Genomic DNA, 27,750 nt, shown 5'->3' with positions numbered 1-27,750 from the left:
GTGACGCCACTGGATTTTAGAAGAGTGGGAAATATTGGTGCTGATTCAGTCTCATTTTGAGTTTAGATCAGAAATAAATGAATTACTCACCAATGAATTTTATCAGTCGGTTGCCATTTATTGTACAAAAAACAAACATGGTAGGCAATTCCTATATATTTAAAGGGCCCAACTTAGAAGTCAATTTCCATATAAAGAACCCAACTTGTAGGCAGTTTCTGTACAAAGAACCCAAACTGGTAGGCAATTTGTACAACAAACCGAACCTTGTGGGCAATTTCTCTGTAAATAACCCAATCTGGTAGGCACTTTTTGTGTACAGAACCCAACCTGGTAGGCACTTTTTGTGTACAGAACCCAACTTGGTAGGCAATTTCTGTGTATTAGAAAAATACTCAACTCTGTGCCGCAAGCTTATGTTGGCGCAAGCTTACATTGGCGCACAAGCATCTGTGGACACTAATAATGCATAATGCAATCAATATATACACAGTTGCCAATGTAAAACCTATCATGTACATGTGCTTAGTACACACAACTGTCGAGCGTTGCCTGCAGTTTGACCCTTGGACAGGAATTGATTTGCATCACAAAACCGCAAGTTTCATTTTAGTTTCTCCTTTATTTTTACTCTTTGAATGAGAACAAAAGTCTTAAATCACAGTTTACAACTTTGAGTGCTTGAAGTTCAGTCCTGTATCATACAGCCACGCAAAGTATCGAACATTTAAGAACTCGTCCAACTCTTAATGAAACAAAATTACCCAAACGAAAGACACAAAAAACAGCTGTTAAGTGCCAAGGCTCAGAGAGATACTTGGGGGAATCTAAATGACATATCAAGAGCTCCAAAGCCACTTACATATTTCATTCCCACAAAATAAATATATAATTTTGTTTCAACTCATTTTGTTCCCTCGAACTATGATTTAAAGGAACTCAGTGAAATACTATTTTGAGGAGACAGAATAACTGTTTTGGGGGTGTTTTTTTTTCACCCGACCATTTAGAGGCTTTGTAGATTACCCAAAATAAAAACCATGTGATTATATAAAACACAAAAAACTGTAGTATTTATGGTACAACTGTGTTTTTATAGATAAATGTTACTTTTTTATTTGGGCTCCGATGAACCAATTGTAATTTTTAAATTTGTTTTCCTTGTCGGACCTTATTTGTCGGACCTTCGTTGCGTTGTGATTGGTCAATACACAATGGGCGGTGCTTAATGGATCGGTCTATTCCCCTTGAGAACTATCAACTTCAAATACCTCAAGGAGTTAGTATACAAAAATAACATGGTTTGAAGATGGACTGTATGAGGGTACAGAAATAATGAATTTGCCCTTGTGCTCAGTTGGCTAGTCAGAGAAAATAGAAAAGAGAATTAGGGACTATGGTACAAGTGCAAACAAAGGTTAATGCCCTGGCGTTTTGACCCTAGCAGAGTCTTTCTTGAAGGCTTATGGACAACAAAACAAACATAAACAGTATACATGTACTTTTCATTCCTTCTAGGCAGTATACTCTATACTCCCTTTAACACATCTGGTTTTTTATGCAATTTTAATGTTTAAGCCTTTTAATGTGTAGTTTTGCTATGTTTATACTAATAATGATTTGTCACCTGTGAGGTTATTTCAACCAGCAGCTGCCAATCATGTATTTATTTTTGAATGATAAACCAGAATAATAACAAAATTGTTTATGCATGTTTCATTGTCATTTAGCCTCCAAGACTCTGCTAGGGCGCCATAAACTACCTTTTGCAGAAAATAGAAAATAAAAACAACATGTGTGTGTCAGACACACAACTATATATTCCAAGCTCGAAACATCACCCCTGCACTGTATTGACTGCATCTGCAGTAAGAATTCATTTTTTTCCGAGGCCAAATATTTGATTAGACATGGGAACATCAATATTGAAAAGGACTGCTCCTTTCTCAAATAAATAAAACCTATTCATTTGGAAAATAACTTTACTCATTACATACTTTGGTATACAGTTGAATACATTTATACACTAGTCGTTTAAAGCATATAAGCATAACATTGGTAAAATTGAAAATATGAATATTCACAGATATACAAATAACTTACATGGTATAAAGATGGTCGCAGTGGACAAAATTCCCTTAAACCTTGTGTTTGAAATGCTACAAATTTTGTGAAATGAGTGAAATAATATCAGCAAGTCCAAAATCCTATGTTTGAAAACAGGGAAAACAGTGATGGGAGTTTTTCATTATTTTCTCTTAACTCTCAGATGACTGATTGTGTAAAACTTGCACTTGTTTTGAAGCAGTGCTGGGTCGCACAGCGTACTAATACAGGCTCTATACCATCACAGAGCAAGGACAAAGCACTAAGATTAATCTGAAAGGGTCTGTATCCCTCTTGGTTTTTGGAGCCCTTTGATTGTTTCAATCCTATGTGTAGATACATACAATAAAACTAACCCATGAAAATTTCATCCCAAAAGGTGGTCATGTTTTTGAGATATCGCTGGAAATCCGGAGTGAATATGTCCACACAGGAAGAATAATCCTTAACAAGAATACACAATCTCAGACTTGTTACGGTGGTAATGCTTCTTATATTAAAATTTGTTTGGATAAAATATTACAAATTGTTTCATAATCGCGGTACTTTGAGGTGAAATGTTTCACAAAATATATGTTACTATCAAAAAATGTTGTTTTTCTTAAAGGATTTGGGTACCTTTTCAAAATGTCCATAAATTTTCATTAAACTTACAGGGTTTGAAGATAATGATAGTGGAAAGCTTCCCTTCAAATATTACTTATTGAGGTGCAGTAGTTTTTGAGAAATTAGTAAAACAATGTCATAAAAATCTGTTTGTAAATGCTTAAAATAATTTTCGTCTCATGAGACAAAAATTATTTTCATGACATTGTTTTAATCATTTCCCCAAAACTACAGCACCTCGGCACGTAATATTTTCAGGGAACTTTTCTACTATCATTATCTTCAACCTGTGTAAGTGTAAGTGGACATTGTGTTTTTGTCCTACAAAAGTTACATGTGTATGTGTAACAGACTTCATTACCAAGCGTATACAAACCCTTTAAGCATGTTGCACCAAATTGCCATAGTCATTTGTGTTGTGACATCACACTTTGCTTAGCAATTAAGATCACTCTTAGCTCTTTATCAAGCCTAGGGTGGATTTCACAAAGAGTTAAGACTAGTTTGATCTTGAGTTAGGACGAGTTCCTCGTCCTTACCTCACTTAGGACTAGCCTTAAGTTTTAGAAACCTCCTAGGACTAGTCCTGAGTTAGAACTAGTCCTAAGTTCTTTGTGAAATTGAAACTTAATAGTGTTGGCCATGTGCTTTTAAGAAATGATGTCTATATGTTCCTGAGCAGAGTAAGTTTATACAAGTTATCATGAAATACTCTTGACCAATGCTAAAAGCTACCCTTGACTAAGGCCCCTAACCCTACCACTCTAAGGCCGTGTCCGAATTGGCCGCTACAGCTATGGCTATGGCTGTTGCTAAGGGTGTTGCTAAGGGTGTTGCTAAGAACGTCCTATACCTAAATGCATGATGACGCGGAAATCTAGCAATACCCGAAGCTGTAGCCACCAAGTCGGACACGACCTACAAGTGTAGTTATTCGAGTCCTAGTATATAGTTGATTCCCTGTACAATCAAGAAGATAACGGGTTGCCAGGCAACAAGGTAACGGATCCAGTCTAAAAGTTGACCAAACAATACGTGAGGGCGCTCCCAGCTGGTAAGAAACACTAAGGAAGTACAAAAAACTATATTTCGTTGTTTTGTTAATATGAAAGCTAATTTCCTTCTCCATAAGCTGTAAAGATATTGACCATCAAAACATAGTTCTCCAGGTATTGCAGCCCAATGCAGTATTAAGCAGCCTAGAGCAGTACTAGCACTAAGCAGCCTAGCGCAGTGCTAAGCAGCCCAGTGCAATACTAAGCAGCCCAGCGCAGTGCTAAGCAGCCCAGTGCAACACTAAGCAGCCCAGCGCAGTGCTAAGCAGCCCAGTGCAATGCTAAGCAGCCCAGCGCAGTGCTAAGCAGCCCAGTGCAATACTAAGCAGCCCAGCGCAGTGCTAAGCAGCCCAGCGCAGTGCTAAGCAGCCCAGTGCAATACTTAGCAGCCCAGTGCAATACTAAGCAGCCCAGCGCAATACTAAGCAGCCTAGCGCAGTGCTAAGCAGCCCAGTGCAATACTAAGCAGCCTAGCGCAGTGCTAAGCAGCCCAGTGCAATACTAAGCAGCCTGGCGCAGTGCTAAGCAGCCCAGTGCAATACTAAGCAGCCTGGCGCAGTGCTAAGCAGCCCAGTGCAATACTAAGCAGCCTGGCGCAGTGCTAAGCAGCCCAGTGCAATACTAAGCAGCCCGGCGCAGTGCTAAGCAGCCCAGTGCAATACTAAGCAGCCCAGCGCAGTGCTAAGCAGCCCAGTGCAATACTAAGCAGCCTAGCGCAGTGCTAAGCAGCCTAGCGCAGTACTAAGCAGCCTAGCGCAGTGCTAAGCAGCCTAGCGCAGTACTAAGCAGCCTAGCGCAGTGCTAAGCAGCCCAGTGCAATACTAAGCAGCCTAGTGCAGTACTAAGCAGCCTAGTGCAGTACTAAGCAGCCTAGCACAATACTAAGCAGCCCAGTGCAGTACTAAGCAACCTAGCGCAATACTAAGCAGCCTAGTGCAGTACTAAGCAGCCTTGTGTAGTACTAAGCAGCCTAGTGCAGTACTAAGCAGCCCAGTGCAATACTAAGCAGCCTAGCGCAGTGCTAAGCAGCCCAGTGCAATACTAAACAACCTAGCGCAGTACTAAGCAGCCTTGTGTAGTACTAAGCAGCCTAGTGCAGTACTAAGCAGCCTAATGCAGTACTAAGCAGCTGAGTGCAGTACTAAGCAGCCCAGTGCAATACTAAGCAGCCTTGTGTAGTACTAAGCAACCTAGTGCAGTACTAAGCAGCCTAGTGCAGTACTAAGCAGCCGAGTGCAATACTAAGCAACCTAGCGCAGTACTAAGCAGCCTTGTGTAGTACTAAGCAGCCTAGTGCAGTACTAAGCAGCCTAGTGCAGTACTAAGCAGCCGAGTGCAGTACTAAGCAGCCCAGTGCAATACTAAGCAGCCTTGTGTAGTACTAAGCAACCTAGTGCAGTACTAAGCAGCCTAGTGCAGTACTAAGCAGCCGAGTGCAGTACTAAGCAGCCTACTGCAGAACTAAGCAGCCCAGTGTAGTACTAAGCAACCTAGTGCAGTAATTAGCAGCTTAGCGCAGTGCTAAGCAGCCTGGTATAGTACTAAGCAGCCTAGTGTAGTACTAAGCAGTCTAGCGCAGTGCTAAGCAGCCTGGTATAGTACTAAGCAGCATAGTGCAGTACTAAGCAGCCTAAGTGCAGAGTGAACGTTTTTGTGTGTACATTAGAATGTCAGTGATACTGTATTAAAGGATACGGATTTTTGAACATTCTCTTGAGATCCACTTTTTCCTTACAGTATGGACACGTCTGCCTTTTCCCAACAATACACCAACCTCGTATGCAAAACTCATGAAACCTGTACAAAGACAAATTAATCAACAATTTAAAAAAACAGACAAATTAAGCAGACTTGTTGATAAGGGTACAAACAATGTGTATGTACTTACACAATATTGTGTCCTTGAGCAAGACACTTTACTACAATTGCTTCTCTTCACCCGAGGGTATAAATGGGTACCTGCGAGGGTAGAGGTTGATTTGTATATATGGAAAAGCCTTTGGAGCGCTACCTTGCCCATAATAGGTTGTATATTCTACATGGAGCTGAGAAAGATTAAAGGAATGTTATTGCCCCAATGACCAGGGCACTAATGTAAAGCAATTGAGACGGTTATTGTGAAATGCACTATACAGTCGACTCCCGTTTATACGAGTTCCGCCGGACTGGCCCATTTTCCTCGTATTTACCGAATCTCGTCTTAAATGCAGCGCGCTAAATATAGATACATACGTCATCACTGTGCATGCACACAACACGTGTACTTGCATATACATGTACATGACATAATGGCCGCACCTGTGTGTACACAGATGCATGGCAGAGCTGCAATTGACTACTGTGTGCGTTTGTGTGTGCGATGTACTGCACAAACAAGCACAAAATTGGGCCAATAAAACTGTTTCAACTAAGTTAGTTTAGTTTTAAATTCAATTTTAAAACCAATTTACATTTTCAAAGATTGAAAAAATGTGTGAGATTTTACCTTGCGTTCATGTTTTGGGAAGATTCCTTGCAAAACTTTGGTCGCCGGTAGTTTAATGCCAATGCAATAAATAGAGTCTTGGTTTTCATTGGTAACCACCTGTTTAAAGCTGGATGGTTCATTGCTACTGCGAGATACCAGGGAAAATCTTGCTGCTGCAATCGTATTGCACACCCTGTGAAAAACTTCGCCCGTAGCAGTCAATAAAATAAAAGCTGAATTTTCATTGGTAACCACTAGTGTAACAATAGATGGTTCATTGCTAACGCGAGATACCAGGGAAGATCTTGCTGTTCCGTGTTATTTTCCTCATGAATGTGTGTGCACGTGCAATACACCTAGTCGCAGCTAGCAGTTAACAAAAAACATAATCTTCATTTTCATTGGTAAACACCTGTGTCATGTTAGATGGTTCATTGCCAGTGTGGGATACCAGGTAAAATCTTGCTTTGCATTCAATAATATTGATCACGCAACTAGTTTTGCTTGTAAGTTGAGGGTGGTTTCTTTCTTCTGAAAATGCATAATGGGCTTATAAACTCAGTGGAACAGTATCCTTTCTAAAGATTTCTGGATTGTTTGAACCATGGAAACCTCATAATCCCTCCATTGTCCGGAGTTTGGAATTAACAATTGCTGACTGGTGACTCCCGATTTCAGATTAGCAGTAGAGTCCACTTAACAAAACACCTATTTTGTATGTCTTAGAAGCCACAAATAACGACTTGACAGGCTGTACAGGTATTTCCTTTGTTGGTTTTTGTATTGTTCTTGTTATAAAAGTGTTTTTAACAATGTTTTGCTTGTAATGGGTCGCCCAAAATACCTCGTTATAACCGTGTTCTCGCTACTACCGTGCTCGTATAGTCAGTATTTTAATGCATTGAAACACGCATGGGGCAGTTCGGGACTGGCAAAAAAATAGTAACCAGAACCTCGTAATATGCGAGCTCGTAATAACGGGAGTCGACTGTATAAGAATTTGTTATTGTTATTATAAAACATGTACAGAAAGGTTGTGGTCTCAGGGCTACCAGAAAAGGGTCAAACGTTTTGTGTGTGTTTTCTTGTAAAAACAATTTTAATTGAAAGCATGTAGATTTAATAAGAGGTTGATTTTGTTGAACAAAACTGATAGAACATAAACCCTGCCTGGCATAAAAATGCTACATATCTAAATTAGAGACAGGATAAATGCACAGGAATATAAAAGAAAACTGGAGTGAGAGATATCATCAAGGAAGATAAAACTAGCTAAATGGAGATGGGCTGGACACACTACCCGAAGAAATGACAACAGATGGACAACAAGAATAAGGAATTGGCAACCAAGGACAGGGCAAAGGGAAAATAGGTAGACAGAGAAGAAGATGGAGAGATGACATCAGGGGCAGATTGCACCAAGCGATCTTAAACCAGTCTATGCGCTATAGCCGGCTAACTTGAAACGCGCTTAGACAGTCTTTAATTATAGACCGATTGCAATAGCGCAGTCTATAATTATAGCCAGTCTTAAATCTTAAGCGCGCTGCGAGCTGGCTATAAGCGGTCTTTGTTTTTGTATGTTTTATTATGCGGGCGCTACATTTGGCCTAGTTGTAGATGATTTGATGCAAAGATATACCGTGTTTTAGAAATAGATTACACCCATTAGAGGCATGATAATGATGATACAGTGTACCGTAAGTTTTATATGGACCCCATCACAGTGTGCAACAATTGTATACTGGATGAATACAGCCTAAATGATGATGATGATGATGATGATTTTCATACCTATGTTTACATGTGAGTTCATAAACTCTCTCTGAAACCTCCTCATCTTCATCTGGTATGTACATCTTCTGCCCGCATACAGCACATATATTATCATCCAAGGACCTCCCTGGTAAGCCAGTTTTTGTATAGTACTATCAAGACAAATTTGTTTTTAAAGTCATTATTTGAGGTAATGTTAATTGGTTTGTAACAAACAAACAAATATTAAGTACAATTAATTAGATGTTTTCCAAGAGTATAAAAGTTTTGACAAGATAACAGTTCACTCTGGCGTGTCTGGTGTAAAGAGTTGCCCTTAATTCACTTGAAGCTGATCATGATAACTAGCAGGAATTGAGCCTTTCAGAGAAACATATTTAACATAAAATGGTAGAGTACCTTGGAACACAAATTATGGAGATTTAATAATTTAAACTTGTAGAGTATCTTGAATTGTATAAAGTTAGGATTAATCTTAGGACTTAGGACGAGTTAAGTTCCGTTTCCATAGACGTTAGGACGTTGAACCCATCCTTACTCTATATACGTAGGATTAATCGTAGCGTTTCAGGAAATTGGCTGCTGTGTTCTCACTTGGTGTATCCCAACATATGCATAAAATAACAGACCTGTGAAAATTTGGGCTCAATTGGTCATCGAATTTGCAAGAAAATAATGAAAGAAAAAACACCCTTGTTGCATTACTTTGTGTGCTTTTAGGTGCATAACAAAAAGGCTTTACAGCTGAAGTCTTTTATTATAAATTACCTCTTTCTCAAAAACTATGTTACTCCAGAGGGAGCCAGTTCACACAATATTTTATACTACCAACAGCTCTCCATTGCTCGTTACCAAGTAAGGTTTTAAGTAATTACCAAAGGTATCCAGTGCCTTTCAACCAGGACATTAAAGGAACACGTTGCCTTGGATCGGTCGAGTTGGTCTTTGAAAAGCGTGTGTAACCGTTTGTTATGAAATGCACATGGGTAAAAAGATGTTGTAAACGTAGAATACAATGATCCACACAAACATGCCTCGAAATCACACGGTTTTCCTTTTACCTCGTCAACTAACACGGTCGGCCATGGCTGACCGTGTTGGTTCGCACAGTAAAAGGCAAACCTCGCAATTTCGAGACAAACTTGTGTGGATCATTGTATTCTACTTTTAAAACATCTTTCTAACCATATGCATTTTATAAAAAATGGTTACAAACGCTTTTTATAGACCAACCGTTCGATCCAAGGCAACGTGTCCCTTTAATGTATGACCCTTTAATGTATGAACTCTCTACTCTCAACTGTACTGACCATCTGACAAAACAATGTGTCCTCTTACCCCTATGCGCGTAGCCATTTGTTCAGAGCATATTTCAGCAAAATCTCGTCCAAGTACTCCATAATAAAGGCCATAGAAGAGAAGAACAAGTCCAAAATCCATTGATTTATCCGTCCTTATCAGGAAGAGTAGATTCAAATTCAGAAATGTACACATGACAACAGTATATCCACAAACACCTAATGCATAACTGATCTTGTAGATTGAGTAGAACCATTTGTAGACAAGTCTAAAAAGAAAAAAAAGAAAGTGAGATCTACATGTACATTTGTAGATTCAGCAATGCAGTTTGTATGCATATTTAGGGTGTGTCCAAAACAGCGACTTCGGCTTCAGCTATGGCTAGATCAGCGCGTCTGTCAGTGTTGAAGAATAGGCAGACGCGCGCGACCCAGCCGTACCTGTAGCTGAAGTCACCAATTCGGACACAGCCTTACAATGCTGCCCAATCTATGTTCCTTTCTCTGTGTACGATCCTACCTCGGACAGATTCGCTAATCCTATGGAGAGCGTGTCACATGGAGGTGTTTAAACGGTTAATAATGACCAGCTGGACTCTGTTTATAATCGGTTAGTCATAGTGCAAGACGTTTCTTGTTACTGGTGATGTCGGTGAGCTGGCCGCGCGGCTGTGTCTGAAAGGAAAACAAGAACATCTTGCACCAAGACTATACGCACATGAACGAATCCGGAAACTGTCGGAAATAGGCGTCTCAGTCATAACAGTGCAACACATGGACGTACAGAGCTCAAGCACGTCGCAAACAGATAAGTTTTACACAGTTTCTTACTTTATCACGCCTTTTAACCAAAAAGGTATTTATGAATGGGAATAAAAGAGTAGTGACTCGTTCTTAAACGGCCGTTTAAAACCTTGCAGGGTCTTCGCTGCGCTAAAGGCCCTCGCCTTCGGCTCTTTATCACCCGGCAACTCCCCTGCCTGTTTTAAACGGCTGTTAAAGAACTCGTCGCTGCCCTTTTATTCCCTTTAGGGTCATTCCGTGTCAAATCATCCAATGGGTTAAACCCTACCCTCTTCAAATTTGCTGAAATTTTTTTTATGGGGTAATAATGGCTCAACAAGCTCAAATTTCAAATTTCAGCTCCATCCAATAAACGGTTTTCACGCTACGGCATGCTCTTTCTTGTTGATTTCAGTCAAAATGCGCCTGACCTCTGACATTCAATTGACCATAAATCGGTAACCTTTGGGTCAAATTGGTTGAAATTGGTGTCTTTGGAAAGGAAATTGTGTAAGCTTTCCAAATCTGCCATTACTTTTTTTGTAGGAAAATGTTTAGGTTTGATAACCTTTTGATCTCTACTTTGACCTTGGATTTGACCTTGTGGATCACGTGATCTGGAGATGAACTTCCGTGAAAATTTACCCCCATATGTTTTCTCAACAATATAAAAAAATTAGAGCTATAATATCTTTGGCTTGCCTTCAAGCTCCATTCAAAGTGGCCCTAGTGGCCTATTCCTACGCAAAGTACATGTACATAACATACATGTCCATACGTATGTATATCAAGTGAGGCTATGGTCCTCTAGCAACATCATGATATACATAGGTATGGACATGTATGTAATGTACATGTACTTTGAATAGGAATAGGCAAGTTGAACAACTTTGAGCGGAGCCTGGAAGCAAGCCAAAATTATTATATTTCTAATTTTTTTATATTGTGGAGAAAACATATGGGAGTAAATTTTCACCGAAGTTCATCTCCAGATCACGTGATCCACAAGGTCAAATCCAAGGTCAAAGTAAAGGTCAAAAGGTTACTAAACCTAAACATGGTCTTTCCAAAGACACCAATTTTAACAAATTTGACCCAATGGTTACCGATTTATGGTTGTTTGAATATCAGAGGTCAGGCGCATTTTGACCGAAATCAACGAGAAAGAGCATGCCGTAGCACGAAAACCGTTTATCGGATAGAAATTTGAGCTTGATGAGCCATTATTACCCCATAAAAAAAGTTTGAGCAAATTTGAAGAGGGTAGGGTTTAAAATTGTCTTTTTTTTGGGTGATTTGACACGGAATGACCCTTAATCATTAATATATTCACATGGTTGAAACTTACTATGAGTTAGGGAATCAATGTGTGTTGAAGAGGTTTTCAACTCGAAGTCGAGTTAAATTATCAAGAACCAGGCCTAGGCGGGTTTAAACCACTAGTTGAAAACCGAATCAACACACTTTGATTCCCATTCATAAATACCTTTTCGGTAAAAAAACATCAACACTTTTTGTAAAATAAATGCAAATATTATAATTATTCAATGACTTCTTTCACAACACCCCTCCAGCTAGGTAAGGCCCTCGGGTAAACAACTCCTTATAAGGAGATTGCTGTGCGCATCGGGCGTATCGCGTGATGTGGCACAACTGTCCCGGCCGTTGCTCTCGACCAATAGGACTGAAGAAACTGTCTTTTAAACACAGGTGCAAGCTCGCGTGTCACGCCCATGTTTCAACACTTTTTACTGGTCATTATTATTCTGGGCGAATTATTCGAATATCCGGTTAATGGCGAATAGGTTTTCCTATCCGTAACCGCGAATGCCTTTTTTTTCTTAACCGGATATCCGCATAGGGCGCGAATAGCTATTTATAAACCGGGTAGTTCTGTAATTACAACCAAGTAACCGGATATTCTTTAATATACGAATATCCGCGGACGTCGGGCGACAACTGACATGAATGTTTTGTCTGAATCCTAATGAAACTTCTATTAAGACAGCATAAAACAGCATAAATTAAGTATTTAACATGCTTAACTATGCTCACTCCCGTGAAGAGTTAAAACAATGACATTTCTGACGTAATTTGTTCAAAGATTACAAAAGTTTTCCTTCACGTAGAGTCATCCACGATCAAAAGAAAAAGCAAATCGCCATCTTTAAATTAGATCCGGTCATTTTTATGAATGAACCGAGTGACACTGTCTAAAACTAATATCAATCCGCCCAGAAGATCTTATTCACAAACGAACAGCGCCCTCTAGCGACAAAAAAAAATATTGTTTTATATATTTTTTTTAAATTTGTTTTTTAATAGTGCCCTCTAGCGGCGAGAAAAACTATTCGACTATACGGTTAATTTCGGATAGTTGGCCAGCGGTATCCGAATAACAAAATTTCACTATTCGCCCAGCACTAGTATTTATGAATTGCCCTTTACCATGTTTACTGTTTGGTTACAATGATCTGGTTATGGGGGTGGCACCAAACAAAATAAATGCTACGTACATAAATCAAACAGGGTAATATAGGAATAGTCTAGGGTACATGTCTAGAGGTGCTATGGGTATAGTACATCGGTTGCTACGGGTAAAGTACACCAGTTGCTACGGGAACAGTACATCAGTTGCTACAATTATAGTACATTGGTTGCTTTGGATGGGTACAGTGCATTGCATTCACAGCTTTTTAGTAAGTTGATGGGTATAGACCTACAGTTGTGTACATGTTCATGTAGGCACATTTCATACAACTTTACAATATGTATCTTATCTATAGGCCTACAGAATCAATCTTACACTCCAAACAATATTTTAAAATATAATAAAAAGTTGAGATCAATATTAGACCTCAGCCTCTTATCAATAAATCCTACATTTAGCAGAGTCGAAACAAACAACACATATTATCTGTACTTATTTGGCAGGAAATTTTTTCATTTTGTTGTTTAGTTATTGAAAATTGAGTATGTACTTGAGTGACTTTATCAGGCCTGGAATTACATACACAGGCCATAGAGACCACGGCCTACGTTGCTTCTGGTCTTGGCCTTGGTGCCCCTTCAAATGTTTCCCATTGACTTAATGGTTTTCTGACAGAAGTGCCCTTTGCAAAAGAAAATGGCTTTGCCCTCTCAAAGATGAAATTTCAGGCCTGCTATATTGCTGTACCTTGGTGTTGATCCTGGCAATGGGTTGCGAGTTGCTCTGTAAGATATGAAGGCAGTTATCAAGGAGAATAGCGTCCATATTAACAGGAAGCGCCACCAGTGAAGAGTCACACAGAAGTAAACAGGTATCGCCCACATGCCTACCAATGTCATCATCTGTAGGGATCAAGATACACAAATTGTCATACTACAAATCAATGCAACTATGGAACACCACTCATATAATACATTTAAGAACTCACTCAGCGGTAGTGCAGTTAATAACGATCCTATAAGCTGAAGTAGTAGTCCCAGCCAATTTTCTATACCTTCCAGCCAGGTAGTAGTTAAAAAGCAGGACAGTTCTTTTCAGAACTGAGAAGTCTCCCGAACAATCTGATAAATCTACTCCGCAGTAGTAGTATATCAGCAAGACAGTTCTCTAAAAAACAAACTCTACCTGGCAAGTAGATAAACACATGGTGTTACCGCAAACCAAATAAGTATACATTTGTTGAAATAAGCGCAAGGAAATAAAATCAGGTGTCGCAAACTGCTTACCAACCCAAAGGATATAATGGTATAAATGCAAAAAATAGTTTTAAATCACTCTTCGTCAATCGCCCACATCATGGAGGCATCGAGCCGTGCATCAACAAACGCACGTGAGGGACTGTCAAACTTGATACTAAACACACAGATGGTGCGCCGCCATCTTGTTCATGTGTATGTGTGTTGGCCAACTTCTACTGTACGGGTAACATTCAACACACACCGTCACGCGTGGACACCGGCGGTTTAATTTTAGGGTTTTTTCAATGCAGTGCAATGCAGTGTGCACTAAGCTGCTACGTAGGTTGCAACGTGGGGACCTGTGAACCGATTTTACTAAAATTAATATCATGATGTTACGGGCACCAACGGTAAGCCAATTTTCTTGTCGATCTTGGGGCCGGGATCTTATGCGTACATCTTTTATGTGTATAGTGTGACTGTAGTGTTAGCGAAATCAACTCGGGTAGATTTTTTAAATGTTTGACAACAGCGAAAAGATTGTTTTTTCTCGCCTAATTGCGTCTTTCGAAACGAGTCTTTTGACATTTAATATATGCATTTAAATTTTACAATTTAATAAAAGGCAACCGATGGCAGTTGGATAAAAAGGGCACAACAATATATTGCCGTGAATTGTCGGTAATTTTGAGGGCATCACGGCAATGGCACTTGCCGTCGGTGCCGTCGGTAATTTCGAGGCCTGCTAACACACATCGGTGTATGGGTAAAAACCAGATATTAAATCAAATTTAACATCTATTAGGGATATTCGTTTAGTTTGTTACATTAAATAAGAACTGAATCATTCAAACATAATCCAATCATCATTTCTGTCACATTGACCAGTGTGTCACTGCTTTGCTCAAACAGCCCTGCTATTTTTTCACTCTCATTTCAGTAGTTTTAAGAGAGTGGGTGAGAATCTCCTTGCCATAATCTGTACTTTGTCTTTTACATTTGTTTCTCCACCCAAATAAGCTTTTTTAAACAGTTCGTTTCCTTTAGTAAACTACTGACTTGAGAGTGAAAAAATACCCCTGTTTAATATGCCTGGGGTCGATTTCACAAAGAGTTGGGACTAGTTCTAACTTAGGACTTAGGCCTATCCTTTGAGATAATAAAAACTTTAATAAGGCTAGTTCTAAATTAGGACGTGTAACTAATCCTAACTCAAGATAAGACTAATCTCAACTCCTTGTTGAATCCACCCCTGGTCTCATATTCAGAGTGTGTCTTAATCTACAAAACTCACCAAATTCTAGAAAAACAAGAACTCTATTTTTGAGAAAATGGGCTCCAGTTTCATCAACCTTGGAACTGACAGCACACCAATTTCTGACTGATAAGACTTGAAAGACAACAGTGTAATAACCTTGTACTGACACCATGGTAGTAGATTTAACTACATGGTGTCAACGCAAAAGTAATTATACATTAAAGGATTTGGGTACTATTTGTAGAACAAAACACAATGTCCACAGATTTACACTTAAGTAACACAGTTTGAAGATAATGATGGTAGAAAGCTTACCTTAAAATATTACCAGCTGAGGTGCTGAGGTGCTGTAGCTTTTGAGAAAATATGTTTGACAACAGCGAAAAGATTGTTTTTTCTCGCCTAATTGCGTCTTTCGAAACGAGTCTTTTGACATTTAATATATGCATTTAAATTTTACAATTTAATAAAAGGCAACCGATGGCAGTTGGATAAAAAGGGCACAACAATATATTGCCGTGAATTGTCGGTAATTTTGAGGGCATCACGGCAATGGCACTTGCCGTCGGTGCCGTCGGTAATTTCGAGGCCTGCTAACACACATCGGTGTATGGGTAAAAACCAGATATTAAATCAAATTTAACATCTATTAGGGATATTCGTTTAGTTTGTTACATTAAATAAGAACTGAATCATTCAAACATAATCCAATCATCATTTCTGTCATATTGACCAGTGTGTCACTGCTTTGCTCAAACAGCCCTGCTATTTTTTCACTCTCATTTCAGTAGTTTTAAGAGAGTGGGTGAGAATCTCCTTGCCATAATCTGTACTTTGTCTTTTACATTTGTTTCTCCACCCAAATAAGCTTTTTTAAACAGTTCGTTTCCTTTAGTAAACTACTGACTTGAGAGTGAAAAAATACCCCTGTTTAATATGCCTGGGGTCGATTTCACAAAGAGTTGGGACTAGTTCTAACTTAGGACTTAGGCCTATCCTTTGAGATAATAAAAACTTTAATAAGGCTAGTTCTAAATTAGGACGTGTAACTAATCCTAACTCAAGATAAGACTAATCTCAACTCCTTGTTGAATCCACCCCTGGTCTCATATTCAGAGTGTGTCTTAATCTACAAAACTCACCAAATTCTAGAAAAACAAGAACTCTATTTTTGAGAAAATGGGCTCCAGTTTCATCAACCTTGGAACTGACAGCACACCAATTTCTGACTGATAAGACTTGAAAGACAACAGTGTAATAACCTTGTACTGACACCATGGTAGTAGATTTAACTACATGGTGTCAACGCAAAAGTAATTATACATTAAAGGATTTGGGTACTATTTGTAGAACAAAACACAATGTCCACAGATTTACACTTAAGTAACACAGTTTGAAGATAATGATGGTAGAAAGCTTACCTTAAAATATTACCAGCTGAGGTGCTGAGGTGCTGTAGCTTTTGAGAAAATATGTTTTACATGCTAAAATAATTGTTGTCTTAGGAGATGACAATTATTTTTTGTGACTTGGTTCCCTCATTTCTCAAAAACTACAGCACCTCAACAAGTAATATTTTAAGGTAAGGTAAGCTTTCTACCATCATTATCTTCAAACTGTGTGAGTTTAATGTATATCTGTGGACATTGTGTTTTGTGTCCTACATGAAGTACCTAAACCCTTTAATGTGTGACTGACCACTGTAAGGGAAACAAAATGAAGTATTTAAATCTATTTACCTGGTAAGATTTGAAGTGCCTTGTTTTCCACTGAACCAGTAAGACTTGAGCGACAACCAATGTAGCGATCAGTATTAACACCATTTCAGCATGCATAGCTTCATGACCTTTGTGTTTCTCATGTAACCGTTGATGCTCTATCCTATTAATAAAGAGGGATAATAATAAGCAAAAAGCACAACAAACATGTCTGCAATTAAACCGTAGAGACTATTCATTTATGTATAATCATTAAAGGATTTTGGGCACAAAACACAATGTCCAAAGATTACCATTAATCTTACACTGTTTGAAGATAATGATAGTAGAAAGCTTACCTTAAGATATTACTACAGTAGCTGAGGTGCTGAGCTTTTGAGAAATGAGTAAAACAATGTCACAAAAATATGTTTTACATGCTAAAATAATTTTCGTCTTTAGAGACGAAAATTATTTTCATGACTTGTTTTACTCTTTTCTCAAAAACTACAGCACCTCAGCAGAGCTTTCTACCATCATTACTTTTTAACTGTCTGAGTTTAATATAAATCTGTTGACATTGTGTTTTGTGTCCTACAAAAAGTACCCAAACCCTTTAACATTATGCCCAAACATGACTAATATTATCGAGTTCTGACAAAATTTGTTCTTAAAGGCAGTGGACACTATTGGTAATTGTCAAAGACTAGCCTTTCAAGTTGGTTTATCTCAACATATGCATAAAATAACAAACCTGTGAAAATTTGAGCTCAATCGGTCATCGAAGTTGCGAGATAATAATGAAAGAAAAATACCCATTGTCACACGAAGTTGTGTGCATTTAGATGGTTGATTTCGAGACCTCAAGTTCTAAATCTGAGGTCTAGATATCAAATTCGTGGAAAATTACTTCTTTCTCGAAAACTATGGCACTTCAGAGGGAGTCGTTTCTCACAATGTTTTATACCATCAACCTTTCCCCATTACTCGTCACCAAGAAAGGTTTTATGCCAAAAATTATTTTGAGTAATTACCAATAGTGTCCACTGCCTTTAAGTGCAAGTGTCAGAAATACAATATGAAACAACCATTTAGGTAGATCAGATCTTGCATCCGTTTCTGGTGACTTCATCCTTTTTAGTGGAGCATTCATGATTGAAGATAAATGCACTGCCAAACACACCGGGGCGAACCCCTTCTCTTTGTGATATAAGTAATAAAAATTCAACGGATGTTTTCATCGTCGTGATAAAAAATTACTATCCCTTTACATTTTATAGTACGGTGTTCTTATATCTTCACATTTATATCATCAATGTGTTGAAGTACCAGCAGTGAATGGGACCTGGCAAGCCTGCGTGAATTTTCATGTTGCGCCTTGTACGTCAATGCACCTTACATATTGAACCTACATTATTTGCTGGGTGCTTTTGGGGCACTGCGCCCTATCCGCTGAGCGCCTACTCTGCAGGAATTTACGGTACATGTATGTTTGAGGTCAATTTATTTATAATAATACCCATATTTATAATGCGCCTTTTCCAAAGGATACAAAGCGCCAAGTATTTTTACTGCAAGGTGAATAATACTACTGAATTATAAGACCTAATCCTTAGCAACATGTAATGGCTTACAAGGTGCTATGGCGCATTCAGCAGCCACAGCCAAAAACACCAGGGCATACACGTACCCCTTCTCTTTTCGATAAGTGCATTGGTTTTTTATACGTGCGTTACACAACACACGGGACCAACGGTTTTACGTCCCATTTGAAGGACGAAGCAATGATGAAGTGTCTTGCTTAATAAGGACACAAGTGTCACAACTGGGATTCTAACCCACACTTTGCTGAAACACCAGAGTTTGAATTTGGTGCTCTTAACCGCTTCCACAGGTCAGATCAAGTCTCATTTGGCAAACTAATTTATCAAATGTTGTAGTTGCGATAACGTAACCCTCCTCCCGACGGCCGGAGGGTTACGAGATTGTTTCGAGCGGAAACGGTTGATCTGGTCCAACACGTACAGTTTTGACAGCTAGTCACCAGATTTGCCCCATTTTTACCACTTTCAAAAATCATGACACAAATTCTGAGGGTACGAACTTAATCCGCAATGTCTAATGCAGCCTGCCATAATACTCAAAACACCATTGAGGAAATATTTCGAAGAAAAATGGACAAAAACTTACCAGAACCGGAGCGAAATTCACAGGTTCAAATGTCAAACCTGGGTGGGGCGGAGCTTCGGCTCTACGTGTGTGACGTGTAGTTCAACAGTACATGTACATGTACATGGTGTACTCACTCACAATCATGTACAGTGCATTGTCCTATATGCATGTGATGACCGCACATGCACATGCATCATTTCTTTTGGATGTCATTTTGACGGACGTTTGAAGATGCGGCTGTTTCGTAGCGCAATGTGGGACTCGTACACAGCAGCAGTATACATGTACGTTTGGTAACTAACTCACACACACACACACATAGTACATGTACAATACGTGTATACTATTGCAAAATAGCCGGACCAGACGAAGACATGACCTTAGACTCATTTCAAGGCTGTATAATAACTTGGTTTAGCACACAACTCGCCTGCGCCACGGGGTGCGTTCCACTGTTCCAGATATTTTGACCGTACTCACGGCTATTAATGACCGCACGGAGTGTGTGAACGTATGCATTGCTTGCTGTGGGCTTTAGATTGACCATGCAGTAGAATGGATTGCGTACCGAGGCAGAGGCCAGACCATGCGTTACGATGCATTGTTGTAAATTGTATTAAGATCGCGCTAACCGTGGAATGTTTTTCTTAGCGCTAATAAGTTTTTTAAAAACGCGGAATTCCGTAAGAGTTGCATGCCTGCAAATCAATGCAAGAAATGGCTTTATATACGAATAGACACTTACTTCCATCTTTCCTGTTCGGATAACTTGGATAGATCAATGGGAACAGTCTGCAGAGAAAAAACACATAAAACAAGTAAAAGGATTTATACAATCATTTCCAGTATTTTGGCTTGAAAAACATGAAAGAAGACAACTTTTAGTCAAGGACCGAAATTATTTTGCGACGACGACTCACACAAATTATGAAGTCGACATATCGAAATCAATGATATCACCTACTAACTTATATACAAATTAGGTATTCTTTAAGTTCTTGTGTCATCTCGATCTCGTCTCTTGATTGTCATTAGTCGTCTTGAGTAGGTATCGTTCTAGATAAGTCAAATTCTTGACAATCATGTGTTTTGTAAGTTGTTTTGGCCCTCTTGCCAAGATAATTTAACTCAGTAAAGTTAAGAGTCCCTGCCTGTAAGAGTGTACCAAGTGGTGATTCATGGGTTCTCAGATCTTCTTCTAAAAAATTAGAGTGATACATCATCATACCGAACGAATAAATCCAAAATTTTAGTTTGCTGACGCTTTCGGTTGTGGAGTTACCAGTTATCAAAGTTTCGGCCTAAAAGCCCTCGAGAAACGAATAGTACATTCCCTGTAAACACAAAAATGTGCGCCAAGGTCATCCCAACAAAAGTAAAACATTTTTTGAAACCTCCAGTTGGGCTCATAACAAAAGTAAAAAAAAAAAATTGGGATCTCATTGGCGCATCATGTTACGCACACCTGAACCTTTGACGAACAGTGCCCTCGTGCCATTTTCAACGCCTCATAACTCAACGCGCCTATAAGATCCCATGAATTAAACAAGTTCAAATGAAAGAGCTTACATCCCTAAAACAAATTTAAGTGCAAAGTGCGTGGGATCTCGTTGGCGCAGAGAGATAATAGAGGTCAAAGTTCAAATTTTACCAATATATTGTGTTTTCGCACCTCCGTAACTTCGCGCGCCAACAACAAACAATTTTTTTTATGGCAACTGGGTATTGGAACAGTTTTCATCTAATGACAAATGAAAAAAGAATCTTGGGATCTCTGCAACTTGCATGTCAAATTTTTCTAAATTGAAAATTTTCTAAAGTATTGTCATTCCACACATTCTGGCCTAAATTGGCACATCATTCACTTTTTTCATCACTGTAAGTATCTGTGCCAACAAGATCCCATCAATGTTTTCTTGTATTTGGTTAAGTTGAGAGTTCCTAAACAGATTTCAATTGAAAAAAAATTGGGATCATGTTGGCCCACCAATATAACAAAGGTCAAAGGTCATATGAAACTGCACTAATGCCTATTTCGGGCGATTTTGCGTCGTCTAGAAATCCACGCGCCAATATGATCCCATTAAGTTGTCTGTGTTTTATGATTATATAGATTCTCAGCAACACATAAAAAGCAAAAACAAAATGGGATTTGAGTGGCGCTAACAAATATTACAGATCAAAAGTTCACAATACATGCCTATACTTATGCATTGCTGTGGCAACCGAAAGTGAGAAATATCCCCCAAAGATTTTCAAAAAATCGTTTGACATGCAAGTTGCAGAGATCCCAAGATTCTTTTTTTATTTGTCATTAGATGAAAACTGTTCCAATACCCAGTTGCCATAAAAACAATTTTTTTTTGTTGGCGCGCGAAGTTACGGAGGTGCGAAAACGCAATGTATTGGTAAAATTTGAACTTTGACCTCTATTATCTCTCTGCGCCAACGAGATCCCACTCATTTTGCACTTAAATTTGTTTTAGGGATGCAAGCTCTTTCATTTGAACTTGTTCAATTCATGGGATCCTATAGGCGCGTTGAGTTATGAGGCGTTGAAAATGGCACGAGGGCACTGTTCGTCAAAGGTTCAGGTGCGCGTAACATGACACGCCAACGAGATCCCAATTTATTTTTTTTTTACTTTTGTTATAAGCCCAACTGGAGGTTTCAAAAAATGTTTTACTTTTTCTGGGATGACCTTGGCGCACGTTTTTGTGTTTACAGGGAATGTACTATTCGTTTCTCGAGGGCTTGGAAGAAGATCTGCGAACCCATGAATCACACCCCCCCCCCTAATTTGGTACATTCTTACAGGCAGGGACTCTTAAAGCAACTTCTTTGTTGTCTTAAAGATGTTAGTCGCCTTGGCAAAAATATTTATCTTGGTGAGTCGTTTTCTTTATTTATTAAATAAAATATTATTGTAGTTGTTTGTATTGGGACTATAGACCTTATGCACATGACGTCATTTCAGTAGGGCGCCCTCACCTAGAGGTCAAAAGGAGGTTGTTCATTGGCCAATCCTGTGCGCCGCGCGTAAATCCATGCGTTTCAATTGTTTCTATTGTCATACTATTATCGTAGCGTCATACGTTATCGACCCTCATATGTTTTCGGTCCCCAACTTTGATTCCCGTTTACCGCGAAATTGTGCAAGCTGCACCGGTGACTGAAGCTATGCAGTTTACTCACGGTCTGTATTTTCATCAGGCTTAATCATGCTGAGAATAAAGTTTCCTGTCGTTGTTTATGCTCAAACATGTAAAAAATGATTGATTTTTGGTACTAATCACTAGTGCATTATTATGCCATTATTCAAATGAGTCAAAGAAACATCATCCAACCTCGAAAGTTCAAAACAAAATTACTATCAGCTAGATTGAGTTTCATTCTGCTTTAGTCACTAGATGGATCACGTGAGGTGGTTACTATTTGGGATTCTATGGTGTGCAATAGTGGGGAAAATATTAAAATATTTTAAAGTCACCTGGAAGTGGTATTTTTTCAAAATAAAGCTTATGTCACTAATAATGTGTTTTGATAAGTGGAATGTGAATAAACAGTTAACTAAGGTTTTAAAAAATCAGTTCTTATGTTATTTACAAATTTAAGAGTAGACCCCAACCCGAGAGGGCGCTGTTTGTGACGTCAATCGAGACAGACTTTGCCTGTAATGCATAGAGTAAACACAATTGCAAAGTACATGTACGGACCAAGTCAGGAGTTTGTACGTTAAAAAAAAAAAAAAAAAAAGGTTTTTTCCGGCAATGCCGACCAGGTGTATTGCTGCTGAATGCAGAAAAACACTTTTTGAAATGTACTAACTCACGACTTGGACGTACATGTACTTTGCACGTGTGTTTACTATATGCATTGCAGGCAAAGTCTGCCTCGACTGACGTCACAAAAGGGGTAGGTGGAGTCAGCCCCCAAAACAACTCTATATATTTTTTAAACATATAAATCGTAAAAAACAATTACTAAAAAATTGTTTTATTGTTCGTAAGCATATACTCTTATGTTTGAAAGTAAAAAATTCTATTTCCAGGTGACTTTAAGTGAAAATGACAAATTTTTTTATTATTTATTTACTGCATAACTGTTATAAATTCCAATAAGCGTAATAAATATTAAGTCTACATTAAAGAGAAAATATCACAGATTGGTTTCTTATCTCCTGAAACCAAACATTACTGGTCTGAAATGGGGGAAAACGGATTGTTATGAAGTGTGAGTGCATCAAAGGGGGTGGGGTGTTTTACTTTCATGCCTTATGATATCTCTGGATTCTAATATAGTAGCCATAATGCCTTAGGACAAAAATGTAATTAAATTTGTTAAGTAGTAATTGAATAATATTTTTGATTTATTTTGCACGCCATACTAGCTTCTGAATATTCAATAAAATACCAACCAATGAAAGGTGTGAAAACATATGACGTTACTCCAATGTCGTGCATGCATAAGCACTGTTAATGGTAGTTGTGATAACGTAACCCTCCTGCCGACGGCGTAGCCGCAGGGTTACGACTCGCTTCAATCGATTCAGGGCGAAATGGTCAAAAAGGTACAATTTCGACAGCTAGTCAGCAGATTTGCTCCATTTCTACCTCTTTTGAAAATCATGACACAAATTCTAGAAACACAAACTTGATCCTCAATGTCTAATGAATCCTACAATAGCACACAAAACACCATTGAGGATCTAATTTGAAGAAAAGGCACAAAAACTTACCAGATTTCCGAGCAAAAGACACAGGTTGAAAATTCGAACCTGTGGGGGGCGGAGCTTCGACCGTGTGTGCACGTCACCGGGGGGTCTACGACTCAGTGCTGCGTGTGGTGCATTGTGTATCCCGGTAACTGTGTAGCCGTAGTCTTGATCCAAGACCATTGATGTTGCGCGACCAACGTTCCGATCTATGCACTGCGAAAACTGTACACGCTTGTTATAATCGAACGCTAGCGGGCGCTCTGTTTCTCTGATTTCCGCATCTCACCGCGTGTACTAGGCCTGGACGATATGACGATAATATCGTCACGATACGATATTGAAAACAATATCGCCAATATCGATGTTGGTTTTGAATTTATCGAAATATCGTCTCAAAACGATATTTTTTTTCATAGACGATATCTTTCAAAATATCGAGTATTTTCCTACCGATTTCTTACAATCTCACAGGTAAATAAGATTTGTTAGGGCTGATGCCGTCTTTTACGACTTCGAATGAAAGTTGTGGCTGAACGCATACCTTGTAAACATCCATCATATCTAGACATGGTGGTCTCTCTTTGCAGCGCTGAAGCATGACCAACGTTCTTGAACCGTTTATGTGCTGTGTGAATACCCGAAGCAGTATCTATCACCTCGATCCCACTGTTATCCTGGTACTTTATTATTAGGGGATGCATGAACTGAGTGCTGCCGTGGCCAAGCGTGGGTGCAAAGCTGTAGGGGAATTTCTCTTGGCCAGAAAAACCACGTAGCAGTATCCATCACCTCGATCCCACGGTTATTCTAACAAGTTATTATTAGGGGATGAATGAACCGAGTGTTTCCGTGCCCACAAGTGGGTGCAAAGCTGTAGGGGAAATTCTCTTGACCAGAAATCACCTCGTTGTCGTCAGGAAATGTCGGACGCACTGAAAATACGGGTCCAACTACTTGCCGTCAACTCAATGTCAACTCGCTAGGTGCCGTAAACTCACCATCAAAACCTCCAGTAATATATTTAAAATCCACAAAAGAGTCATAGAAATGTAAAGTATTAACCAAAAGAGAATTTTTACTAGTTTTTGTTACATTTCGGTAATAAAATGAGGGTTTTTTTTATCGTAAAAAAAATTGTCTTGAGGCGGTAAAGCCGTCGGCTGCCATCTTGCTTCTTCACAGAGCTTGTATTGTACATCATGGACAACAGAGGGCGCTTTCCTGCATTTGGAACTGTTTTGGCCATACAGCTATATAAAATAGCATCGGTCGTGTTGACGGTGAGTTGACCAACACAATCGACTGTGAATATCCATGCACAGCTATAGTGATGATTGTGAACGCATTGGAATAAAAATAGCGGCATCAGGTTTTTCCTCCATGGGGTTTTAGAGATCGCAACACTCCAATCGATTGAGGTACAAATATGATTCAATTGCTTAAGAGCCAGTGATGTAAAACAAAAAAATATTACATTTTCTGTTTCATGGAATATGGATGTAATGTTAATTCAGTAATTTTCATCAAGGCGGTTTGAATAAAATTTATCTAATTTACGCAGTCCATTTTTAATTTTTTTTTATACACAACAGTCATGTTTTGTTTGTTTTGTCTTCGTCCTTGCGGTAAAGCTGTTTTAGCGTGCGATTGAGCCATTGTTGTCCCCTTCTGAAGGGTACTTTCAATTTTCAAAAATCTTCACAATATATCGTCATATCGGCGATATTTACCTGACGATATATCGCCAGTCAAAATTTTCGATATCGTCCAGGGCTAGCGTGTACAAGACTACGGCTGCACATTTTGCAGGGATACAGAATGCACCCCACACACGCAGCGAGTCCGTGACGCGCACAAACAGCCGAAGCTCCGCCCCCCTCAGGTTCGAATTTTCAACCTGGGTCTTTCGCTCGGGAATCTGGTAAGTTTTTGTGACTTTTATTTCCTCAATGGTGTTTTGAGTGATATTGTAGGATTCATTAGACATTGAGGATCAAGTTCGTGTTTCTAGAATTTCTGTCATGATTTTTAAAAGTGGTAAAGATGGAGCGAATCTGCTGACTAGCTGTCAAAATTGTACGTGTTTGACCATTTCGCCCTGAATCGATTGAAGCGAGTCGTAACCCTCCGGCTACGCCGTCGGCAGGAGGGTTACGTTATCGCAACTATGTTAATGACGGACTGTCTCTCGCAACGTAAAACCAAAACTTTACAAATTTCAACACACCATGAAGTGAAAGTGTTATTGTTTAAAAATTGGAAAAATGATTTGAAAAAAAAAATATTTAGTTATTGATTGTGAACAATTTTCCTGTTATCCTACTGAAAACACATGACACCAGAATTCTACCTATTGAGAAAATATTTTATTTTAAAATTAAATTAAAATTAAATGAATAATATAAATTATAACAAATTAGTTGACTTTGACACAATATTTCATGTCGCTATTAATTAGCCTCATAAACTTAAATCCCAGCGTATTTTGCACTATTTACGTAGCCTTTCTGTTTTGTAAGCTTGGCACTCATGGAGCGCAGCGCCGTACCGGAAAAGTTTCCGTATGGCGCCACCACTTTTTCATTCGATATGAAATAATTTAGTATCTAATTTACCTCAATGAGATATCCTTTCTTGTAAAAACTAGTGAAAAAGTGGTGGCGCCATACGGAAAGTTATCCACCGTACCTACCGGTTTGAGAACATGATTTTCGATGATCTGAAGGTTTACAGCATTAGCTTTTTCCGCATTCGCCATTTTTGCATGAAGGCCTCCTATGTTGTCAGCCATGGTGAGACAATGTGGACGAACAAGCACTACCAGTTTATGCAGCACTATACCTCTAGCTAGATATTAATAAATAAAACTACACACAGACGACACAGCCGGTGAAAGGAGTGTCGTGGAGCTTCGACCCACCCGGAGCTTCAGATCATATCTGTGTCACCGAAACCATAAGTCGGACAACTCGACCTTGACATTCGAAAGTAATGTACGAGTGCCGAGTTGGTGCTGACGACAGTAGTCATTCACTGTCGCAAGAGGGCGCGCGACCTCTGTGCGACAGCAAGTGATTTTTAAAATGGCGGCTTCCATGAGGGACGGCATGAATATTGCCAAAAGAATACTTCCTCTGGTGATTCGGAGTAAAACTAGACATTATGGAGCTGCCTCGATTTCCAGAAGTTTTATCAGTGGTAGGTACAATCAGGGAGGAATTAATATGTTTTATTTAAGATTGAAAGAAAGATGGGGAGCCGAGGGAAGCACCGATGAATATGGTCAGGTGTACTCCTAGAACTATTTCGGTTTCGTCCGGCTATCGTCTCCCATAACCTCATAGGTTTATATCTCTCATGCGTTTAACGACCCATGGTTCAATGAATTTTGGAATCAGGAATCTCTCTTTTTTTTTTTTTAATCTCGCCAAAATTAGGCTCTATGTGTCCTTGGATGTATCAATGTGTAATCTTTTGACCAGAGAATCCACTCCGCAATCTCAAAAATTGTTAAAAATTATAAATTCTTACCGTAATTTCAGAGTCCCTATCTACTGTTAGTGTTACTCCTCTGCCAACAATAATTGAAAATTACCCGACCTCGTTTTGCGAAAATGCGTCACGAGAGGGCGGGTACGATCCGTGATTTGTGTACAAAACATACACGGAACCACGAAGCTCGCACAGGGTACCAGTATGTAAACGGCTGTGTGCAATAAGTGTACATACTGGTACCCTGTGCGAGCTTCGTGGTTCCGTGTATGTTTTGTACACAAATCACGGATCGTACCCGCCCTCTCGTGACGCATTTTCACAAAACGAGGTCGGGTAATTTTCAATTATTGTTGGCAGAGGAGTAACACTAACAGTAGATAGGGACTCTGAAATTACGGTAAGAATTTATAATTGTTAACAATTTTTGAGATTGCAGAGTGGATTCTCTGGTCAAAAGATTACACATTGATACATCAAAGGACACAAAGGGCCTAATTTTGGCGAGATTAAAAAAAAAAAAAAGAGAGATTCCTGACTCAAATTCATTGAACCATGGGTCGTTAAACACATGAGAGATATAAACCTATGAGGTTACGGGAGACGATAGCCGGACGAAACCGAAATAGTTCTAGGAGTAGGTCAGGTGTAGCC

General features: G+C 39.1%; 2 protein-coding genes across 2 annotated transcripts in view; one reads left to right on the top strand and one right to left on the bottom strand.

The window, feature by feature from the left end:
* Window positions 1-602: 602 nt before the first annotated feature.
* LOC139935736 (E3 ubiquitin ligase RNF121-like) lies at window positions 603-26,542 on the bottom strand. Its single transcript, XM_071930289.1, has 8 exons — window positions 26,297-26,542; window positions 19,633-19,679; window positions 16,758-16,899; window positions 13,270-13,424; window positions 9,349-9,577; window positions 8,029-8,162; window positions 5,463-5,564; window positions 603-3,763 (listed from the first exon to the last, which is right to left on the bottom strand). The coding sequence occupies exons 1-8, from the start codon at window positions 26,393-26,395 to the stop codon at window positions 3,643-3,645; spliced, it is 1,029 nt and encodes a 342-aa protein (XP_071786390.1). The 5' UTR covers window positions 26,396-26,542; the 3' UTR covers window positions 603-3,642.
* Window positions 26,543-26,675: 133 nt separating this feature from the next.
* The window catches only part of LOC139936030 (heat shock protein 75 kDa, mitochondrial-like), a 44,640-nt gene continuing 43,565 nt past the window's right edge, over window positions 26,676-27,750 (top strand). The window contains exon 1 of the mRNA XM_071930738.1: window positions 26,676-26,806. Coding sequence (XP_071786839.1) covers window positions 26,688-26,806 — 119 coding nt within the window. The 5' untranslated portion in view covers window positions 26,676-26,687. The remainder of the gene's footprint in view (window positions 26,807-27,750) is intronic.

This window comes from Asterias amurensis, chromosome 4 (assembly GCF_032118995.1).
Source record: "Asterias amurensis chromosome 4, ASM3211899v1".
Taxonomy (NCBI): Eukaryota; Metazoa; Echinodermata; class Asteroidea; order Forcipulatida; family Asteriidae; genus Asterias; species Asterias amurensis.
Note: the sequence above shows the minus strand (reverse complement) of the source record. Positions and strands in the feature narration are given on the sequence as shown.

Bases quoted from the DNA above. Each gene is read 5' to 3' on its own strand.
- LOC139935736 (XM_071930289.1), bottom strand. From the start codon at position 26,395: ATGGCTGACAACATAGGAGGCCTTCATGCAAAAATGGCGAATGCGGAA. The intron at 16,900-19,632 runs GTAAGTGTCTAT...CTTTATTAATAG, and splicing joins TCCGAACAGGAAAGATGGAA to GATAGAGCATCAACGGTTAC. The intron at 8,163-9,348 runs GTAAGAGGACAC...TTGTCTTGATAG, and splicing joins AAATGGCTACGCGCATAGGG to TACTATACAAAAACTGGCTT.